General features: G+C 40.5%; 1 protein-coding gene across 1 annotated transcript in view; it reads right to left on the bottom strand.

Annotated features, from left to right (window-relative positions):
* The window catches only part of MEGF9 (multiple EGF like domains 9), an 84,438-nt gene extending 61,415 nt beyond the window's left edge, over positions 1-23,023 (bottom strand). Inside the window, exon 1 of the mRNA XM_067743506.1 lies at positions 22,298-23,023. Coding sequence (XP_067599607.1) covers positions 22,298-22,889 — 592 coding nt within the window. The 5' untranslated portion in view covers positions 22,890-23,023. The remainder of the gene's footprint in view (positions 1-22,297) is intronic.
* Positions 23,024-23,994: the final 971 nt, after the last annotated feature.

Below are 23,994 nucleotides of genomic sequence, written 5' to 3'. Positions count from 1 at the left end.
CAATAAGTAACTTAAACAGGTTAAATATCTAGTATGTCAGAAGAGTTAAATAGTAATGAGGGAAAGCAATACAAGGAAGCAAAACATGGCGGTTGTGGCGGGGAGAGGAAGGACTATATGTGTGTGTACTTAAGAGTCCAAGTTTCAATAGGATGGACAACAGAAGCACACACATGTACTTTCCACATGCTTCTGGGCAAGGTATGGAGGCTGAAGAGGTTCAAAGCAATGTTCTGTTGAATAATTAAATGAATAAATAAGTTAATGAATGAATATGACTAGAAGATGAGAAGAAAAATATCAAGAATGTGAAAACAGAGAATCGTAATTTTTCTCGGATGTTGTTAAAGATTCTTGGCAATGCACTTGATTATTAATTCAATCATTCAACATATTAGTTTTGTACCAGAAATGAGTAGTATAATTTCTAGATGCTGAAGATATAACAATGTGGAAAAAAAGAAAAGGTTCCTGCCCTTAAACAGCTTAAGGTCTAATAAAGAGAAAAACAAAGTAGCAATATAGTGTGATAAGTACTAAAATGGAAATATGCCACAATGTTATGGGAAAACATGGTACGTGTTTGCACAGGGAGAAACACCTAATTAAGACTTTCCAGAGGAAGAAATCTAGACTGGGACATAAAGAATGAGGAGGTTTAGCCATGCTAAGAGTAGAGAGGAAGAATATCCCAAACACCAACGTTTGTGTAATGACCTGGAAGCAAAACAGGGCACAGAGAACTGAGAAAAGTTCATTATAGCTCTGACATAGAATAGGAGGCAGGAGTGGTGACAGGTTAAGGGCTTTCTTAAGGGCAACTGGGTAGCCATGGAAGAGATTTATACAAAAGAGCATAACATGATTATACCTTCATTTTAGAAATATAACTGACTGCATGTAAAGAAAGGATTGGGAAAGAATGAAGGCAAAGAGACCTTTCAGCAGCCTGCTAAAATAAAATAATCCAGTTGAGAGACAAAGATAGCCAGAAAAGTAAATGCCGAGAGCATACGCACGCTATTATAATCAGAGAAAATTTATCGTTACCTGGGCCAGATGGTATGCTCACGTCCTAAAAACCTACTTTTCTATTGTTGCAAAAACAAATCATATGTGCCAATGAATTATCAATGCCTCTTACCCAGAAGACAGGAAAATTGCATTAAATCAAAGACCCTAATAAAACAGGGCTATGAAAATGTTATCAGACTTGTGCTTGATAACAACCTTAAAGTCATTATGCTCTTCCCTAAGAGAGCACATTCATTGCACATCATGTCAATATCTGATAACAATTTTCATCCTTTCCCTTCCCAAAACAATTTTTCCACCTATTTTAACAGCTTCTGAGACCTTGAGATTCACGCCTGACTGTATAAGAGACAAGCACAGCTTTTCAGCTGAATAAACAAAGACAGACAATGAGGGCAATGTGGCAAACAAATCTGCCCACTCAGATATTTTCCAAAGTAGGAGTTCATGCTGGGCTCCCTCAGCTGGAAAGCCCAAGGGAATAAACATTCCAGATATATAACTGAACCAATATCAAAGACATATTTCAGCAGCACTATCATTTCTGTTAATTGTTGACTCGACAGTGTATAAAACTTTGGGGAAATTAAGAGGTCCAAGGGCTTAAAAATTAAAGAACAGAAATAAAAAAGGTTGGTATACTGGGGTATTTTGTAATCAAAATTGGCACCACTCAAAATGGACATTATTTTTATGTTAGGGTATGCTCTAAAAGACTAATGTTTTATATCACCTATACAGCAGATGTACAATATTTGACTTGAGTGTTGCAATGTTTGAGGCAGCTTCACTAACCTTTTTTCTCATTCAAAATGAGCAGTACATTCCTAACCAGGTCTGCTCAGACACCCAGGGTGCTAGCGAATGGTAGCACAGACTCTTCAGTGACCAAGCAACCAATATCCTGGAATTTGAAAAGAACTTTTTATAATGAAATGTTCTACTATCAATAGACCATTTGCTTGAGTTGTTTTCAGAGTTGCAACTGATCCTCTGCTGGAGACCAAAATTTCCCCTGTATTAGCCCTAAAGTCACTCCACCAGCTAAAAATTAGGATAGGACAGAGGAGAGAGAAAGTACTTTAAAATTCTAAGACAACAAAAGATAAAAGAAATTAGGTGATCAAAGGGAAGAATGTCCTTGTTATAAAAATAATGTGGGCCATAGACATTTAAAAAGAAATATAAATAGTAAGTTTCTTGAACTCAAATATTTATGGAATGAGCATGGTTCAAATGACAAATTTCAGCACAAGTTGTTTGCAGGTTATATGACCATTGACAAACCATTTCTTTGAGTCAGTTTACTCACACGTAAAAACTAGATAATAATCTGCACCCAGTTCTACCCAAACAATTCAAAGAGTCCTCATATTGCTAGTTTTCATCCTTAGTTGGGTTATATGAGGTATTTAGCAACGTTAGAAATGATAACAAAAAGACTATCAATTTTCATTACTACTCCCCCAAACTGATCGATCAAGTCTCTAGATTTAGCTTTGAAAAATGGAAAAGGGAGGGACTTCCCTGGTGGCACAGTGGGTAACACTCCGGGTTCCCAATGCAGGGGGCACCGGGTTCGATCCCTGGTCAGGGAACTAGGTCTGGCATGCCTCAATGAAGATCCTGTGTGCCAAAATTAAGACCCAGTGGAGCCAAAGTAAATAAATAAAATTAATTTTTAAATGTTAATAAAGAAAAAAAAATAGAGAGGGAATTCCCTGATGGTCCAGTGGTTAGTACTCGGTGCTTCCACTGCAGGGGGCACTGGTTCTAGCCCTGGTTGGGGAACTAAGATCCCACAAGCCATGTGGCATGGCCAAAAAAAAAGGAAAGATTTCCCCCCTCATCATAAAGAAAGCATTTTGATGATATTAAGAAATTGTTCATTTTTTCATTTGGATATGATAATAGTATTCTGGCTATTTAAGAAAAATAGGAGAAGACATATTTTAGAAACACATTCTGAAATATTCACGGACAAAATGATATGATGTCTAGGATTTATTTCAAAATAAAATAGGAGAGGGGTAAATGGATGGGGTACGGATGAGGCAGGATTGGCCTGAATGGTTGTCCAGATGGGTGATAGGTATGAGAGAAGTCAGTACACTGTTCTCTCAACTTTTGTTTATTTTCAAAATTTTCCATAATAAAGAAAAGCTTAGAGTGTCTTTATGCTAGTTTCACAGGCATATTTTCATAGGTGTTTGTGATACCAAGGTCATTCACTGATCCCCTGAACCAGAGGTCAGATCTCAAACATGCATGCTAGGCAAAAGCTCTTCACCGATTAATTTGAATAAGGTAGGTTGATTTAAATGCATTTTAACAAAATTTCCTGAATGTTTGGAAAAAGATGAGTTGCTATTCCAAAGACAATTTTAACAGCTAACATTTAGGTAATTCTTTCCTTATGCTTCCACTGTTTTAACATTATCTCATAACAGTACTCACAACTCTATGAAGTTGGCTGACAGACTTAGAGAGGGTAAATGATGGAACTGGGATTTGAATCCAGACAATATGACTTTAGAGCCTGCACTTTTAATCACCAATGACTGGATCTTTTGAGGCTCAACTGGTTTGGGTAGTGTTTGAAAGAGTTAAGAAGATATGGGAAGAAAACTACTTCGGGCTTGGAAATAATATATATGCATTATCTTGTCTTTAGAGGAAGCTAAATATATGATGGGGGGAAGAAACACTCTGGAGCTGGGTAGATGGAATATTGAATTGTAGCTATCTACCATTCATTATTACATAAATACCTCTCTTAGTAGAGCTTTAAAATTCTCACCATAATAACAACAAAAAGGTAATTATGTGAGGTGAAGGATATGTTAACTCACCTTATCCTGGTAAACATTTTGCAATATAAATGTGCAATGAATCATCACATTCTGGCCTTAAACTTAGACAATGTTATACATTAATCATGTCTTAATAAAGCTAGAAAAAAATCTCTCTCTTATCCTGGATTTCCACATCCATAGTTTGAAGGTTTGAGATAAGGATAGAAAGTGAAAATGTAAGTAAAGGAATCTAATACATAAGTATCCTAAAGCATTTGTGTACAAGTCTATCCCTCCAACAGACTGTAAACGCCTAAGTCATTCACCATTTTATCCTCAGCTCCACAGTGCCTGTCACACAGGAAGTACTTGGGTTTGTTCCGTCTAACACCAGATCCATTAAGAGGTCCAGCACCAATTGCTGACTTTGTCAAGTCTCTAATTTCAGTCCTCTAGGTCTGTGTGTTATACCAACAAGCAAAATAGGTTTCAAATGTTTGCTTAATAAGAGAGAACAGAAAACCAGTCCATGTCCCCCCGTATTATTACATTATCTTAGCATTTAAACCCTTTAATCCAAAATTAATGATGGGAAAGATTTAGCGGGGCCTCTAATCATCTTTGCTGGGGATCACTTTTAAAAGTGCCCTGCAGTTCCCATACTGATCTAAAACTCAAACTTACCATATCACTTCAGGGCTTAGAGCTCTTTGCTGCTTTTAGAATAAATTTCTGAGCATGACACATAAAGCACTTCATGATTTGACAAGTGCCAGCTGTTCCAGCCTCAACTCTCACCATTCCCCATTCCACACTCACATATGCTCGCCTTTCCTACTGGAGCCACCCAGGACTTCAGTTCCCTGAACAGGCCGTGCATGTGCTTTCTTACCTCCATACTTTTCATGTGCAGGTCCCTTTTCCTGAAGTGTCCTCCCCCTCCTCCGCTTGGCTAATTCCTATTTTTTCTTAAGACTCAGCTCAGAGAAAACTTCCTCCAGAAAGGACATCATCTTTCACCCCCTGCCCCGGCAAAAGTCTGGGTGAGGAGTCCTCTCTTTGCTCCCGTAGCACATGCATACCACTATGGTGGAACTTATCCATCTGTAGTCTGACTTTCTGTATCCTCCACTATGCTCTCAAGGACAGAAAACACATCTCATTTGTCTCTCTTGCATCTATCCAGTCCAGCAGTAGGTGCATAGCAAGTGATTAACTACGATCAGATAGATGAAAGAAGAACCTTATTTTGTTAACATAGAAAGCCCAATGTAAACTTATTGACAAAAGCATACCCTTTGGGTTTCCCTGGTGGCGCAGTGGTTAAGAATCCGCTTGCCAATGCAGGGGACACTGGTTCGAGCCCTGGTCCGGGAAGATCCCACATGCTGCGGAGCAACTAAGCCCGTGCGCCACAACTACTGAGCCTGCGCTCTAGAGCCTGCGAGCCACAACTACTGAAGCCCGCATACTTCGAGCCCTTGCTCCTCAACAAGAGAAGCCACCGCAACGAGGAGTAGCCCCCACTCACGGCAACTAGAGAAAGCCCGTGCCCAGCAACAAAGACCCAACTCAGCCAAAAATTAATTAATTTTTTTAAAAAGCATACCCTTTTCCCTATTACTTAAATAAAAGTGGATGCAAAGTCTTAAGCTGAACCATCTAGTGAAACACAGGTGAAGGCCAGTTTTAGCATGGTGAGACCCGCCCACCCCCCAAAAAAAAACAAGTGAAAAAGGATCTGAAATCTTGTCTGATTAACAGTGAAAGGAAAGAAGGAAGGAAGGGAGGGAGGGGAAAGGAGGAAGAAAAGAGAGAGAGAGAGAGAAAGAGAGAGACAGAGAGGGAGGGAGGGAGGGAGGGAGGAAAAAAAGAAAGGGGGAGAGAGAGAGAGGGAGGGAGGGAGGGAAGAAAGGAAGCAAAGAAAAGAGGAAGATACCATTGCAGATTGGTTAAGCAATAAGGAAGTACAAAGTAACAGCTTGTGACACTTGTGGCTTTATTCCCTGAAGACTACTTAATCACTGATTTTCTAAACGAGTGATCTATTATATGAGATTATCAACCAAAAGAAATATAGCAAAGAGAAATGCTTACTTTCTGATAAATTGTTAAAACGACTGTTGTTAACAAGAAAGACCATATGCTAAGAAAAAGAATTCTCTCAAACTAAGTTTAAGTAAACTTTTTTTTTGCAACAAATGTCTGGAGTCCGTTTCTAATTTCTCTCTCTCTTTTCTTCCTCCTTTCCCCTCCCTCCCTTCCTTCCTTCTTTCCTTTCACTGTTAATCAGACAAGATTTCAGATCCTTTTTCACTTGTTTTTTTTTGGGGGGTGGGGGGGGTCTCACCATGCTAAAACTGGCCTTCACCTGTGTTTCACTAGACGGTTCAGCTTAAGACTTTGCATTCACTTTTATTTAAGTAATAGGGAAAAGGGTATGCTTTTTTAAATAATTAATTAATTAATGCACAAGTTAAACAATGATTAATGCACAGAAAAGTACTTTACGAAGCTGCAAAGCTTTTGTAGCAACTCAATATCATTATTTGTTACTGTCTCTATTTCTGACAATCTTGTGTTTCACCTGTTGCACCAGCTGAAATGGCCCTCAGTTGGGCGTATTCTATTTGTCCTTAAACGCCACCCTGGCTAATGTATAAAATTACTCATCTGACTCATAACACTACGTCTTCTTTCCTGGCAACAATCCACTGTACAGATCAATTAAGCTAACAAAAAAATGAAAGTGAAATTAAAATGAACAGTCATAGTAGTATGTGAGGATATGCTTTGGTCTTTCAAATAAAATACATACTTTCTACTACAAAAAGAATCAAGAAGAACACCAAAGAGGGCAGTACACAGACCTACCGTATGGACAGAAAAACAATGACTACAAGTCAGGAAAGAGAGTGAAGGTGGCAGGGGAAAAAAAGGCATTAAAACTAACAGGAGTTATGGGGACTTCCCTGGTGGTCCAGTGGTTAGGACTCCATGCTTCCACTGCAGGGGGCACAGGTTTAACCCCCAGTTGGGGAACTAAGATCCCGCATGCCAGGCGGTGCGGCCAAAAACACAATCAAACAAACAAACAAACAAAAAAAAACTAACAGGGGTTAGAAGGATACAATAGGGCACAATCTACTTTTAGCATACTATTTTGCCATGATGGAAAGCACTTCCAAAAAGGAGAGATCTTGGTTTGAATTCCAGCTAACTAGTATTTCCAAGCTCTGTGAAAGCTTGGAAGAAATACCACACACTGCAAAGAAATGCCAATTGAGCAAACAACTTAACCTCATCTCAAGCTCAGGTTCTTTGTAAAATGGGGTGATACTACTAATTCAGAATGGAAAGGATTAGCGGTAGTGAAGAATTAAAAAGATTGTCAGTAGCATTACAATAAGTAAATGGGTATTCAAAATATAAAAATGAAAAGAACAGCTAATATTTAGAAGGCCTACTTATGCCAGGCATTCTAAGTACTTCACATATGTTATCATTTAATCCTTGTAATAACCCTGTGAGGTAGATGCTATTATTATGCCCATTTCACAGATGAGGAAATTGAGACACATCCCAAGGTCACACAATAAGTAAGTTGTAGAAAAATTATTCAAACCTGGCTCCAGAGCTGATAGTTTCCACATAACAATAATTCTTCAGTTCGCTTGAACAAAAGTTCTCTTTCAGCTTGACATAATTATGCTTGTGTCCCTCCAAAAAGCTAACCTCTAAAAGCTACAGAACTCTGGTCTACATATAGTACATTTCTGCCACTCCACTACCCATGTGTAAATCATTCCACAATTATGGGTCTTCATTTCCTCAAAATGAAATGCTACCACCCTGGGTTATTAAACTTTTTAAAACAGCATACAAGACAGTTTGCCTAAAAGCCTTTTCTTCCCAGTATAGACTGCATCTATCAAGACATAGTTGGTTATACAAAAGGAGACAAAAAAGATTTCATGTCAAGCAGGTATTGTACTTTAGGCCATTTTTGTGGCTAGTGACTATGGTGGTAGGTCTGGGAAAGAATTCCTAACTGCCCTTTTCTGGTTATGCTTCTGGATAGGAGGAAGAGGTAACTAGAGATGAACAAGGCAGTTTCTGGCTTCATACTGTATGTGGTCTAGTTGTAAATTATGATACAGTGCTTTGAATCTGCCATTCACATTCAAAGGCTTTTCTGACAGCATCATTCCCAGAAATAAAGAATGTACTATTTAGGAGTATTCATTTATTCTATAAACACTTCCTGAGGTCCCAGTACATGTTAGTAATTAATCTAGGTGCTGGGGAGACAGTGGTTTAAAAAAAAGAAAACAGAAAGAGAGACAAATACAAACATCCCTGCCCTTGTGGAACTTACATTCTAGTGGTGGTGGGCAGGGAGGATTTATGCCTCAATTCAGTTCAGCTTTTTATTGAGTACTTACTATGTGCTGAATGCTGAACACGATCCTAGGTAGGTAGATGTTAGACAGTACAAACATCAATAAGACATAGCCTATGAGCTACTTGAGAATAGGTTATAGAGGAGTCAGTTACATTAACAAGTAATACTTAAAACAAGAATCCTTAAAAAGCAAGTAATCAAAAAATATGTACAGTAATATTAGAACGTATAAGGTAAAACAGTATGGGAGGCTGCACGGATGATGTTTCTCAAGGACAAATAAGTTTCTCAGGTAAAAGAAAGGGATATGGTAGACTAGACATCTGTCATTCTTTTTGGCATCCTGCTAATTCCTTCGTATTCTGGGAAATTCTCCATCTTTTAAGGCTTGCTATCCCACCACAAAGGTTCACAATGCCAGATTATTGTTTTCCCTGCCTCCCCTACATCCAGGGCATGAGTAAGTGACTGAGGCCCCAGTAAGCACAAGCACCCTCACCTGGCTTGTAATTAGAAACTAATGATCCTAAGGAATGAGCATGAGGCCCTTCTCTGGTGGCAGAGGGGGTGATGGCTGCAGTATGACAAGTGGCAGTAGAGCATCTAATGCTCAATGGTGATGGCAGTGGCATATTCAGTGCACCTCTCTGTGTATGACTGGGCCTTATCTCTAGCTCCATGTCCTGAACTTGGTTCCCCTGGAGATTCTGTGAACTCTTTAACAATCTTTTAGTAAAGTCCATTTCTGATTAAATCAACAAGCATTCATTTCTGCTTTAAAGCCTGTATTAAAACTGAAGAGAAGGGCATTCCAGGCTGAGGGAGGAGCAGAAGCAAAGTAAACGAGAGGCCAGCTAGCTTAGTGATTAAGAGAGGAGCCTCTCAGGCTAGAGAGATCTAAATTTGAATCAAGGTTCTACATTTTACTAGCTGTGAGACCTAATTCAATGTATTTAAACTCTCAAACCTCAACTCCTGCTTAGTAAAATGGAGATAATAATACATATTTATTCCAGGTTCTTTTGAGAATTAAACAAGGTGATGATAACTCATTTAAAGCTCTTAGTACCTCACACAGAGTAAAACCTCCACAGATAATTGTTTTATTAGTAATATTGATGATGTAATAACCATGATATTTTGGGGTAAATACAAAAAATCTGATTCTGTTGGAGTTTAAAGCACAAGGAGAGGGGTGGTAGGAAATGAGGACAGAGGCAGATTACAGAGAAGTTTTAAATCACATTGGGAAACTTGAGCATTACACACTGGGGTCACTCACGGTGAACACACAGGAGAATTATCTTAAAGTATAAATACTGTATTAAATTATTAACTAGGAGACTGATGTGACCAGGTTTTGCGCTATATGTGTATTCTCCACAGCTATAGTTATATAGTTCCACTTGACCACAGTACTTGTGCACTTGCAGGATGTAATAATATATTATACATTGTTACTGTTGAGTCCTGATGCCATACAAACTGAAGCTATTTGATTCTAAATCAAATCCTCCAACATTGTGTATATCATCTGTCAATATGTTTGCAACTGGATCAGAAGAGGTTGGTTCTATACTTGAAATAATAGCTTCTCCTTGTCTGATCTGAGAGACAACTAGCCCTTCAGTGAGAAGGGAAGTTTATAAAATGGGGAGGGGGAATGCATCCTCGGGTGACTGGCAGAAGTATGAATCACATTTGCAAGTCTGAGATTCTTCTATGACTTGTATAATCAAATATCACCTGCCACTTTTTACAACATGTTGTTGTGCACCAGCATCTTCAACTAGAGTCCATATTAAGTTAAAGATGAAAGGTTTTATTGTCAAGTCAAGAACAATCAATACTATCATTTTGCAGTGTGTGGTATTTCTTGCCAAATGCTAATAAGCATCACATTGTCTCTGTTAGCCCCGATCCTTCTGGCGCTGAGTAGACAATCTCATAGTTACTGTTAGGTTCTGCTTTACATTTACATGTAGTCTACCTGCTTACCCTCAGCTAATTTCTACCATTATCTCCTCTCCCTATCTCCACTCCACACTCATATCTACCTCTGAGAAACACTCTTTGATTTAATTTTGATTTTCACAGCAGCTACTGAAATCAAACCTGAGTCAAAACAGTGTAATTCAGAACAAGTGCTGAGAAGGACAATGTATGGGCTTGCTGGTGGAGGCTCTGGGAGGCTAGGGAAGGCAACAAAAATGGAACCCAAAATGTGCTCTGTAACCACTGAATGCTTCATTTCATTTTCTGCTACTCCCATCTGCTTTGGCAACGCAGCACAGTTTAGTCAAAAGAAAAAAAAAAGCAAAACACAGACTTTTAAGTCAGCCAGAGCTGGGTTTGAATTCTAGATCAACACTCAAGAACCCTATTAGGTTGGTACTATTATACTCATGTTACTGACAACAGTATAGTAGCCCAGGCAGATTATGTGACTTGCCCTGTGTCTGTGCATGTAACAGGTCTCATTTTATAGTTAGAGAAACTAAGTCACAGAGCCATCAAAAAAAAATGTGCTCCGGAACTTACAAAGTGAATGAAAAGAAAGACGAATTTATTTCTTCTGACTGCTATTCCACTGATTAGCTGGACCATTCAGCCCTGCCTTTGTGGACAAGTTGAAGCAACAAACTAACTTAAAAACTAAAACCAGTTGAACAGGATAGGTTTGTAGGCAATACACCAACAATTCAGTATAATAATAAATACCCAACAGCTAGCTTGCTTTGTGGTTTTGGTACACTTTATAACCATTCATTCACCCACACAACATCAAGGGATGGTGGGGCTACCTTGTTAAAGCAGTTCATATAGAACAGGTAATCAAAACACGCTGTAGAGTTATAAGGAATATAAAGTCAAATGAGAAATCTACAGCAAAAAAAGCCCAATGCCTTCCTCTAATCAAGCCTCAATACAGATATAAAACAGGATAAACACGCTGGAATACGAAGCATTCCATCTTTTTCCTCATTATTACTGTTAACCCTTCCCAAACTGCCATTTCATCCCTATAAACAGCAGACAGGGCTGAAGAGAACCTAAAAAACTACTCAGTTCATGCAATTTCCTTCAGAGGAGACAACTTTCCCTAGAATATGTTTAAAAGAATTTCATTTTTAAAGACCATTTCTAAAATTAAAAGGAACTAGGGCTTCCCTGGTGGCACAGTGTTTGAGAGTCCGCCTAACGATGCAGGGGACACGGGTTCGTGCCCCGGTCCGGGAAGATCCCAGATGCCGCGGAGTGGCTGGGCCCGTGAGCCATGGCCGCTGAGCCTGCGCGTCCAGAGCCTGTGCTCCGCAACGGGAGAGGCCACAACAGTGAGAGGCCCGCGTACTGCAAAAAAAATAAATAAAAAATTAAAAGGAACTAGAGAATATGATGTTCTCCTTACAATTAACAGTGTTACTCATAACCTCTTCTTTTTGCTCACATACATCAAATAAAAACTATAGATTTTTGGGCTTCCCTGGTGGCACAGTGGTTGGGAACCCGTCTGCCAATGCAGGGGACACGGGTTCGAGCCCTGGTCCGGGAAGATCCCACATGCCATGGAGCAACTGGCCCTGTGCGTCACAACTACTGAGCCTGCTCTCTAGAGCCCCGAGCCACAACTACTGAGCCCTCGTGCCACAACTACTGAAGCCCGCGCGCCTAGAGCCTGTGCTCTGCAACAAGAGAAGCCACTGCAATGAGAAGCCTGCTCAGCACAACGAAGAGCAGCCCCTGCTCACTGCAACTAGAGGGGGCCCATGTGCAGCAATGAAGACCCAATGCAGCCAAAAATAATAATAATAAATAAAATAAATATTTTAAAAAACTATAGATTTTAAAAAATAAACAATAAAAATCTAATAAGATCCCTAGTAATATGCCAGTTTCTAGGAAGCATGCAAGACTGAAACAAGTTTCCAAAATCAGTTATTTAAAGAGTGTAAAATCTAAATAAAGGTTTAAATAAAGGTTATTTATTTATAAATATACTAAATAAATATACTAAATAAAGGTTATTTAACGTTCTCCAGCCAGGTTGAAAACATTCCTACCCCTTATCATTTTCCCCGTGACTAGGCAGAATACATTCCTTTTTCCAACTGAATATATTTCCCCTTCCCTAAGAGCTTAGCTGTCTCCCTGGCAAGGATATCATATAGAACAGCTGTTGTATTACCAGTATAAAAGCAATCCCATCTGATCTAATTGAAAAACATATGGATAGACTGAAACCAAACTTTTGGGAGCTCTGTATCTTTAAAGGAAGAGATAACCAAAGACCATCTATTGGTAAAGCCTGTGAACAATGTCATGAATTCAAATTCTGCACAATTTAAACAAAATCTATTTCAAAAACCTACTTTAATTAACTTTTAAGTTCATGCTTTAAATTCCCTAGACAGAATGAAATGTTAAAGAATCAGCTCTGTTTTCAGCCTCTGCTAAGATCTTAGTTAAACCTTCCCTAAAAGTACCAAATCTTAGATGTGTCTTCACTACCCTGATTTGTCAGGTGTCAGAACAGTTTCCTTTCTTGGGTATTGTCTTCAGCAATCTCCTTTCTTCAGAACCACAACTCACTGAGACTAAGCAAATATCTCTGATGCAGATCAAAACTGGTGAGTCAATCACAGAAGTTAGAAAGTGGCCTGGGGTAATATCACCTGAGTTGATCTCATATAAGTGGAGGCTTATCAAGCTTATCATAACTTTTTATTCATTTTTTATGTTATTCATTTATATTTATGACTGTAAAATTAAAACTGGATACATTCATTGAAAAAAAAACTTGGAAAATCCAAAGAAACACAGAGAAGGAAATTAAAAAGACCCATAATCCCATCACTTAGCTTTAGCCACTTAATATTTTGGTGTATTTCTCTCCTTCTATGTATACTGCTACTTAACATAATGTAAGCATTTTAATAGATGCATAATAGTTCAGAGATTACCATAATTTCTTTATCATAGAATTTTAGAGTACAAAAATTCCTATTTCAAATATCTCTACTGAAAAAAACAAACCCAATATATAAACCAGATGAGAGTGGAGCTGATTAAAGTGTGGGCGGTGATGCGGGGGTGTGAGGTGAGGGTGGGGGTGGAGGGCCCAGAAGTAGACCCACTTGGCCTCCTGAGTCCCTATACTGGCTCCCAAACACATCTAAGGAACCCTGGCTTCCCAAATAATACAGTTTAGAAACAACAAATCTAGCCTCTCTCATTTTACAGATGAAATTACTTGCCCAAGATTACAGAACCAGTAAGAGAACTGTGAAAGACCTTAGGGTCCCATGTCTTACATACAAGGGCTCTGCTTTTCCAACTTTAGCTACTTTTTCTACAAAAGGCATCAGATGTACATCTGTATATTGCTGTTCTTCCTTTAAGAAAAATAGAAGGGACAAAGTTATGTAACAAAAAATGAATAATTAATGTAATTTGCTAGATCTCAAAGAACTCCACTTGCCTAAGTAGGTTCTCATACTATTCCTATGAGTAATGGAGAAAAGGAGAAAAGTTCATTTCTAAACTAAGGAAAAGGCCATGAGATTACATTATTTTCCTCAAGAATACACTACACATCTAGTGTAGCTACAAACCACTCCTTCTTCTTCACTCATTCAATCCTTAAATTTTTATTCAGAATCTATTTTGGGCTGGATGCTGGGGATACAATTGTGAACAGAACAAACAGAAGTCCCTGCCCTCATGGACTTCGTAAGCCTGACAGCTTGAGCAAGCTGCTTTCTCTTTCTGAACCTCAGTATTTGCCACCCATAAAGTAAGGATAATAATATTTAACTACTGCTTTGTCTAAGAATTAAATACCATGATGTAAGTAAAAAAAAAAAAAAATCCTGGTAGGTAATTAGGCATATAATAGGTGCTCAGTTAACATTAATTACCTTTCCTCCCAGAGCGTTAAATATTAGATTGGTAATGAGAGGTGAGAAAGTACCAAGTTCCTTTGATACTCACACTGATTTGAGGCAACAGAACAAGTATGTTAAAATAATTCCAAACAGATTCCTACACTAGGAAAGAAGTAAATAATATTTCCATCTGAAGAAATGAAATTTACATGAGTTCTCCCAATCAAGTTCTGTAGTTTGCGTTGCTACCTCCATCACCATTTACTTTCAATTATTACTGGGCTCTTTCCATAACATTCAGCCCCATATAGTACTTAGGAAATAAAATATAAAAGTAAGCAATCCTCTTCCCAAAATGCTATTTTTCCATCCCGTAAATATGGGCAGCTAAATCAGTCAAAGATTTACATTCAACAAAATAAACTTAAAGGACAACAGTTTGGGACTTCCCTGGTGGCACAGTGGTTAAGTATCCACCTGCCAATGCGGGGGACACAGATTCGATCCCTGGCTGGGAAAGATCCCACATGCCACGGAGCAACTAAGCCCGTGTGCCACAACTACTAAGCCTGACCTCTAGAACCCGTGAGCCACAACTACTGAGCCCACGTGCCACAACTACAGAAGCCCATGGGCCTAGAGCCCATGCTCCGCAACAAGAGAAGCCACCGCAATGAGAAGTCTGCGCACAGCAAAGAGTAGCCCCCGCTGGCGGCAACTAGAGAAAGCCCACGCACAGCAACGAAGACCCAATGCAGACAAAAAAATAAATAAATAAAATAAAAAGGAAAAGAAAAGACAACAGTTTGATTTCTTTTTTTTTTTTTTTTTGGCCACACCATGCGGCTTGTGGGATCTTAGTTCCCCAAGACAACAGTTTGAAATACAAAATACCAAATGTGAAACCCACCAAAAACCTATAAAGTTTTCGTCTATATTCACCAACATAAGTACCAACAGAGGTCAGAACCTGAGGTTTTACTGACTCATATAATACCCAGAAATCTACAAAATATAGATGCCAAAGTCTCGGAGATTCTAAGAGCACCTTGTAAACCGTAAAGCACTGCACACTTGTTAATTATTTGAAGCACTCTGTTCACTATTGACTTTAATTAGATTTCTACAAGGGAAATTCTGTCATTCAAAAGATCTAATATTTGCTTCTCAACCAAATTAAACCTTTTATATTGCTATTTAGCCCAAATACACCTACCCAACAAAAACAGCTCATATTATTCATAAATAGAAAAAGAAATTTGCTACTTATTCAAAGTACTGGATTTTTTTTTTTGGAGGCAGATAACTTCTGTTATGGCAGGGTTTTTTTTTCTGTATTGTTCCTCAGGAGAAGGAAAAAAAACAAAAAACCAAAAACAAAAGCTGGTCAATAAAGAAGAGCCAGAACAAAAAGAAAATTTTTTCTTTCATTTTTTTCTAAAAGAAAGAATTAATACCATATCCTGAATATTGTATAAACTATGACATTTTCTTATCAAGTGGGCTTAATAATCTAAATTAAACAGACTTTAAAAACAAATTCATAGGGAAAAAGTCAAAGTCACAAAGAAAGACAGGTTTTGTTCTGAGTGCAAAGTGTTCAACCCTGTGCACCCTGTTACCAGAACGTCTTCAAGGATCTTTTGTTCCCCTGGAAAGACTTCTTGGAAGAATTAGGCTTTGAGGAGGCATTGAAGGAGGACAAATGGGAAATTGTTAAGTAGAGAGGATAATTTGGTTCCTTAAAGAACATGAAAGAATGGATGGGTCCAAGAATAAGAGACAGGAGTAAGAAGAACATACAGAGGAGCTTAAAGTGAAAAAAAATGAGCAAGGAGAACAGAAGATTTTATTTTAATGAAGAAAAAGTAATAGGGAAAGATTTTTCAGACAGTAATACTTATCTGTGGAACAGTGGCATTACTAGAGGAATTATTCTGACACACATTTATCACATGTACTTAAATAGATACAGTTAAAAAGAGCTGAGTAAACCTTTACTGTGATTCAAACACACATGTATCCAGACATAATCTTTATCTTTTTCATGACAATTTTTAAAATATCTCCCTTCAAAGTTACCAGTGCAGTTAGGGTAGTTGTTTCTAGTGAAAAACAGATACACCAAAACGCATACTTGAAAAAAAGACTAAGTGACCAAGAAGAGATACCTATAACATAATCTCAACATTAGTATTAAAGATGTTTATATTATATGTAAAGAAAACAAACAAAAATAAAGATCAAGGCAAAAAGCATGAATTAAAGCTATTTTTAACTAAAAATATCATCTAACACTGTCTTTCAGCCAAACAGATCTTATATTTCTATTCTCTTCTGATCTATTAAGTGCCCTAGAGCAGTAATCTCTCTACCCATAATCTACCCATCAGTAAAAACAGCACCATGATACTTTTCTTCTATTCTTTTTATAAGGGTGCCAAGATGTCTGGAAGTTAATATACACATGCTTAGCAATGCTGAGATGAAAAGTAATGCTCACTTTAATTTTATGGATCTTTATAAAAAATCAAGATAAAAAGACCTAGTTAGATTATTTCAATGTGTAAATTTTCAACTAGCCAGAAGGCTTCCTGGGGACATAATTCAGTAGATTTGAAACTAATGCTTTAGAGTTTAACTGTGCTGTTCCAGAAACTAATCAGACTAAGGAATTTCTGCAGAAAGCTAGGCACTCAGGCCAGGAATAAGATAGAGTGAATTTGAGTAGTCCCTGGGCCTAGCCCTAAAAAGACTACAGACAGTCCTCCCTATCACAGACCATATTAGAACCTAATCAAAGGAAGAGTTAGAGCTATAATTGTACAACATTGTAAAACAGAAATTTTGAGGAGGTGACTAAATAGCTCACAAGAGAATGAAGAGAGTAAATGCCAAAGAACAGGTGAAAATTTTTCAGACTAGTATCCAAGGGCAAATATTTTTAGCAAAATGGTTTCCTTCTCTTATCCTCTATGTAACTATTTCTTTAAATGCCAATAATATGGATTCTGGAACCACAAAGACTGGGCTTGAATCTAGGCTCCACCATAGCTGGGCTTCTCTGAGTCTCAGTTTCCTTATCTATAAAATGAAGATAGTAATAGTACCTAACTCAATTATACCTAACTGTTGTGAGGATTAAGTAAGGTAACATATGTAAGGCACTTAGAACAGTACCTGTAGCATAGTAAGTACTAAATGTGTTTGCAATTACTATTACAGTGGTGCACAGTCCCTCAGACCTGATGTAAATACCAGAAGATCCAAAAAACCAAAAATTTTTCTGTTATTCATTTGGCAGCAAAACCTGACCTGAACAAATGCAAGGCTATTTATAGCTTTTTAAAAAACCCACTCAGTGTGAATATACATGCATTTTGCTGCAAGTATCTTCATGTGTTTCATTACAGGATGCTGCCCTAGACTTCACTGGGGTGTATTTATTAACTTCCTAAAATCTGAAAAATTCTAAATTCTGAAATACACCCAGCCCCACAAGTTTTTGATAAAAGATTATGAACATACCTTCTTTGAAGCCTGAACAATTTCTATTTCCTTAAAATGAATGGTATCTTCTTAAATAACCATAAGCAAATGACACCCTGAACCTAGCTGTATAGAATTTTAGGATGAAGAAAACGTTTCCCAGTACAGGTAGGAGGGCCCTGAATTCCCAGAATGCTCCTTTCAAATAAAATCCATTCACAATATTTTATTTACATGCCATAGTAGTCAGAGCTTTCAAACTCTAAATTCTAGGACTTGCTTGAAAAAACGCCTATCCTCTTAACTTAGATCACAAATAAATGACTGAGGCTCATTTCGGGGGCATTCATGTGCCCTGAATCATGTGTACCAAACCATCACAGAACTTTACAGCTGGAAGAGACCCTTGAGAACTAATCTAAATCATTATTCCTTCCCTTCCAAACTGTTTTATCCTCCATAAATGTACTCTCCCCTATGAGGTAAGAACAACCTGCCCTAACTTGTCCTTAGACTCTGTCTATAGGAACACCCTGTAGGTGAATGTGAATAAACTGGGTGGGGTACATTGACAGACTCAGGATCCAAAATGATGGGTTGAATCTAACACAATAAATCTTACATGCTTGGCAAATGTCTCAGTTTATACTTAAGAAAATAACAAGAGTTTCCAAGTGCAGAATGAAGAAAGACTCATCTACTCCATGTTTTTTTTTTTTTTTAAAAAAGACGACTTACCTATCTTAATGGACTCAATGAGTCAACTACATAATGTGGCTGCTAAAAAAGCTACTGTGATTAGGAACTAACTACATCAACAGTGGTACAGCATCCAGAAAGAACAAGGTAACCGCCCTCTCTGCTATGAGCTGGTTAGAGCACATCTGGAGCAATACGTTCAGCTCTGTGTTCAACACTCCAGGAGAGACACAGAAAAATGAAAAAGTCCAGAAGAGGGGTAACCAGGATAGTAAGGGAATGTGAAACCATTTCACATAACAGTTGAGGGAGCTGAAGTTATTTAGTCCAGACTCAGAGGGAACATGATCACTGTCTGCAGATCCCTGAAGAACTGTCATGGCCCAGAGAGAGCTGACTTGTTCTGTATGGCCCCAAAGGGCAGAGCCAGAATCAGCTGGTGTTAACCACAGTGAGAAATATTTCAGCTAAGTCCACAGAAGTGTTTCTTGCAATGTAGAGCCACGTTAGGACGCAGTGGCTTCTAAAGTCTTATCTAGCCCTGAAGGTCCATAATTTTAAAAATCAAACATTTGTCATCTCTTCGGTCTCTTACTGTTGATAACTATTATTCTCTAGTATCACAGCTTCTGCCTTCACCCTTCTTAAAATGTCCTACCCAGCCAACCAATCAGTCAAATGTTTTGCCAGGTCTGTGGGAGGAAAATGCTTGCTTGCTGGGCAATTAGTTTCAGTTTGCAGATCAGTGTCTCTACAAACAAAAGACAGCCCTAATTGAGGGGCAGGCAAGAGCTCTGAGCTAGACCTCCTTGAAAGAAATTCTTATTAATTCAAATAGCAGCTAGAAGACCCATCCAAACACGTAATATATTATCTATGGTGTTCAGTCCTTACAGGAACATTAAAATAAAACACCCTGTACCCATCTTCCCAAATGCCAGAGAATCCAACTTTACCAACCTAACTAGGTCTCTCAAATTCAGTTAGAAGTTTTCCTTCTGTCAAAGAGATGCGTTTACTGTTTGAAGTAGACCAAAACCCATGCTCAGATAGAAAGGCCATACTCGATTACATTACTGTAAAGCTAAAATTGCCCATCAGTAGGCCCACAGAGGCAGTTCAGCTTCTGAGAACTAGACACGGGCAATCCACAGTGAATTCACAGAAAACTACAAGCTATGAAAAATTAAAAATTAAAACGCAGGAGAGCTACAAAAATTGGACATCCTTCTAAAACTTCTGTTGCTCAAAGACCATCATAGACATAGATATATGGTAGTCTATGGAAGTTACTAAAAGCCTTGAACAGCTCAGATGGCAAATATTACTCAATCCAGCTTTACTTCTCCTGAAATTGATTTGGAGTCTACAAAACTCCAGCCAAAGTATTAGAGAATGTAATATATACGTGATGGACTGAACAAGAACACATTCTTCCCTGTGCTTTTTAAAGTGAAGCCCAGAAGCAATCTAAGTGTCCATAAACAAGGGATTAGTTAAATAAGTTATGGTATATACTTACAACGAAAAATGCAACTGCTGAAAAGAATAAGGTAGACCTTAGGTACTAACATGAAAAAAACAGTCCATGATACATCGTTAACTGGATACAGCAAGTCGCAAAACTCTACGACTTGCTATAACCATATATAATTAATATATGTAACATATATAATTATTTCACTTTGAGTTTTTAAAACCTATTTTTAAAAACCCTGTGTTTATGTTCATATATGCCTAGAAAAATGTCTGAGAAAAGATCAAACTGCTAACAGTAGTGACCTTTAGGAACTGACTGGAACTGGGAGGCAGTAAAGGAGTGACTTTCACTCTTTCCTTTGTAGACTTCTGGTTCTTTGTTTTTCGCAAGTAAAGGTTATGTTTGCCGACAAATGCTGTATGAGTCCCCCTGTATGAGGAACCTGGAGTAGGCAAATTCACTGAGACAGGAAGTAGAATGGTTGTTGCCAGGAATTAGGGCGCTGGGGGTGGGAAGTTATTGTTTAATGAATACAGAGTTTAAGTTGGGGAAAATAAAAAAGTCCTGAAGATGGAAGGTAGTGATGGCTGTACAACTTGAATGTACTTAACACCACTAAACTGTACACTTAAAAATGGTTAAAATGGTAAATTTTATGTTATGTATATTTTATCACAATGAAAAAGTACCTTTGTGATTTAAAAATAACAATACAAAAATTATTAAGGTAAAATAACATCAATTACACAGACATTATATACTAACCATTCAAAATAAGCAATCTTCCTACATAAACACTACGGTGTGTTTCAAACTTCGGAAAATCTAATTCATCCTTTTCTACTATATTTTACTAAAACAAATAAAAATCACCACAAGTCTCTACTAGGTTTCTCAAATGCTTTCTATCCCACAAAAAAAAAAAAAAAAAAAAGAAGAAGACCTAGTCATAAGGATAGCTAACACACACCCCCACAGTGTGTTACTCTGCATGGGGAACGGTTGTTCTAAGCTTTATAAATGTACTAAATTATTTAATTTTCACAACAATCCTATGAGCTAAGTACTATTATTATCTTCATTTCTCAGATGAAGAGAGGTTAAGCGACCTGCCCAAGTTTACACAGTTAATAAAGGGCAGAACTACGATTCAAACCTAAGAATGGACTCCAGAGTCCATAGTCTCAACCTCTATGCTTCCTGTCTCTCAGTAATATATCCATCTCTCTATAGGAAGGCCAAAAAAGGTTACAGTCAAAATCCAGCTAGTTAGTACAGCCCTTGAAGCTGGAAGAAATACAAACTTGGCTTTTTATGGGTGAATAATCTGCACTCCTTCTTATGTCAATGCCAAGCTCCAATCCAAGATGTGACTGTATTAAGGCTCATAATCATGTGGGAAAACTCTCTACAAATTCAATTATAGTCCAAAGTCCATACCTGACTCCACAGTAAATCACTGAGCCTAAGAATTAGGTCAGAGATCCATTAATATAAATACAGCTAGACAAAATGGTTTGGACAAATCAAACCCCAACTCAAAGCAAAGGAATTCAGAAACTCTTGACTAACATCTTGACAAGGTAGGTTTTATTTGTTTAGTTCCAGGCCCACTTTAGATCTCAAGGGGGAAAGAACAGAAGTTGTCTCTAACTTTGCTTGAAGACTTCAATCAGCAGGAAGAAGAGCTTTATTTTCTACAGGGACTCAGACAGAAATTGGCTTTTATTAGCATCAGCAAAACTGAACATTCCCCTTAAGGGGGAAAAAACCCGGCATTCCTGCTTAAAATGTGTATTTGTCCAAACATATTGACCTTGTAATTGAGGAAGGGAAAAAAAAATGGTGCAAGGAAGGGATTTAACCTAATTTATAAATGTGCTCAACCTAGATACACACCTGCCCCAAATGACCTACTGAATCTATTTATTTGCAGGGAAAACATGGATTACAATGTCTTTTTTTTTGGCCTCAAGTGGTCTGTACTACTGTTTGTAAACAAAATCCTCTCAATATCTTTTCCACCTGTCACATGCACATCTGATATTTATATAAACAAGGAGAAATGAACAAGGAAAGTGGAGCTGTAGGAGGAATCCCTTAGACTCAGGTTTTGACCAGTTGGTTTCAGGAGGTACTGGGCTGGCTTTCAAACTTCCCCAAATCACCCAGGCGGAGAGGCAAGGTGAGCGAACCGAACGCAAAAGTTTGCGCCCATTCAGCCTGTCTGACAAAGGCCAAAGAGCCCTGTTTGGAAGGAGGTGCGATGCCTTTCCACGCAGCAGCCGCCCCCCTCCCGAGGACGCACAGCCCAAGGGGGGGGACAAAAGACTTTCCAGATTGGGGGCTGGGGGGCAGGCTAGCTGGAGCTTGGACCTCCCCTTGAGAGTCGAAACCTGGGGAACCTTTGGGGCAAGAAATGAGCCATTCCAGCCAAGAGCCCAACGCTAGAGGCCAGGGCTGACAGCCGCTGGGAGGGTCCGGCTGGCGAGGAAGCGCTGAGACTCACCTGGGGGAGGCGGCGAGGGGGCCTCGGTGGCAGGTGGGGTGGGCGGGACGCTGCTGCTGCTGCCGCCGCCGGGGAGAATGGAAGTCGGGATCGGGGGAGTGGTGGGCGCTGGCACCGTGGTCGCTACTGGGGTGGCCGGCGCTGGGCCAGTGGTCGTCGAGAGGGTGGTCGGAGCGGGTCTGGTCGTCGCCCGAGCGGTGGTCCCAGTACGTTCCACCGCAAGAGGTGTGATCGGCGAGGGGCCGAGCGGCGCCCGAAAGGTGGTCGGAGTGGGTTCGGCCCTGGCCCGAGAAAGGGTGGTAGCCAGGGGCTGGGCTGAAGAGGACGCAGCCAGGGGTCGGTGGACGGTAGCGTTTGGGGGTCCGGTCCTCGGGGCCTGGGCCGTGGGAGCCATGGCCTTAGAGAAAGGGTGACTGGGCTCGCCCCCCAGCCCCGGGCCCGGCGACGCGTCCACCTGCCCCGTGGCCCCGCCGCCACCGGTGACATTCCCCGCTGAGGTTGCTGAGGCGGCGGCGGCGGCGGCGGCGCACAACAGGGCGAGGCCGCCCAGGCTCGGCAGGCTCCTCATGGCGCGCTCGGCTTCGCCATTCATTCATTCAGTCAGTCGGTCGGTCAGTCATCTTCTCCTCCCTGCACTCGGACCAGGGAAGCCGCCGCAGCCGCCACCACCACCGGGCGCACCATCGCCACCTCCCTCTGACAGGCGGCCGGCCCCGCGGGCGGGCCCCAGCGCGGAGGGAGAGACCGGGCCGTGCGAGGACAGCCCGCCCTCCCCGATTGGCAGCCTGACCCGACCAATGGGAGGCCACGCTAACTCACGTGACCCACCCGCTTCCCGGCCTCTTTGTGGCCCCGCGGGCCAATCAGAGGACGTCAAGGAGAGGGGGCGGTGCTAAGGCGGGAGGAGGGTGGTGCGAGCACAGCACCAGCCGGTCCGGCTAGCGGCAGCCACGGCTTTGTCTGCCCAAGGAGTGGGGCGCGGGCCTCGGGCACCGGGCGCCACGGAGCAGACAAAGGACGCGCCCCGCGCGGCAGAAGCCGGGCCAAGTCGCCTGCTCCACTGGGCGGCGAGCGCGACCCGGAGCGGGGATCGAGAGCTTCCCCGCCTTCTTGAACAATGGGGCGCCGGCGGCGCTCCCGGGCTCGGGTGGAGACGGAGCTGGAACCCCAGTGATGGGTGAGGGCGGCTGCAGCGAGGATGTGGAGCCCAGCATTCCCTCTGCTGCCCGAGAGCACCTGGCCTCGGCCCTGCGAGGTCTGCGCTGCATTCCCATTTCAGAGATGGGGAAACTGAGGTCCTTGTTGAGGACCTCACCGAACCAAGACCCACGCCCTCATCAGACACCTGCAGTGGGCCAGGCGCTGTGCCTGGCAGGACGGAGGTTCTAAGAGACCCGTCAGGAGCCGGAGGTGCAAGCTTCCTGCGTGGGGGAGACAGGCTTACATGCACACTTTACTCTAAAACGCCGGGGAGAGTGGGATCGGATGGGGTTGAACCTCAGCTCCAAGTTTCCTGCTGAGTGGTTTTGCGGCCTGAGCGCAGTGTTCTCACCTCTAAAAAGGGGTGGATAGAGAGCTAACATCCCCAACGCCCCCATCCCCCTCTTACAGAGCTGATGTGAGAATTAAGTAATGAATTGAAAGGGCTTAACGCAGTGCCTGGCCCACAGTAAACCCTCATTTACGCTTACTACTCT

The sequence above is a fragment of the Pseudorca crassidens genome, chromosome 7, assembly GCF_039906515.1.
Source record: "Pseudorca crassidens isolate mPseCra1 chromosome 7, mPseCra1.hap1, whole genome shotgun sequence".
NCBI lineage: Eukaryota > Metazoa > Chordata > Mammalia > Artiodactyla > Delphinidae > Pseudorca > Pseudorca crassidens.
Note: the sequence above shows the minus strand (reverse complement) of the source record. Positions and strands in the feature narration are given on the sequence as shown.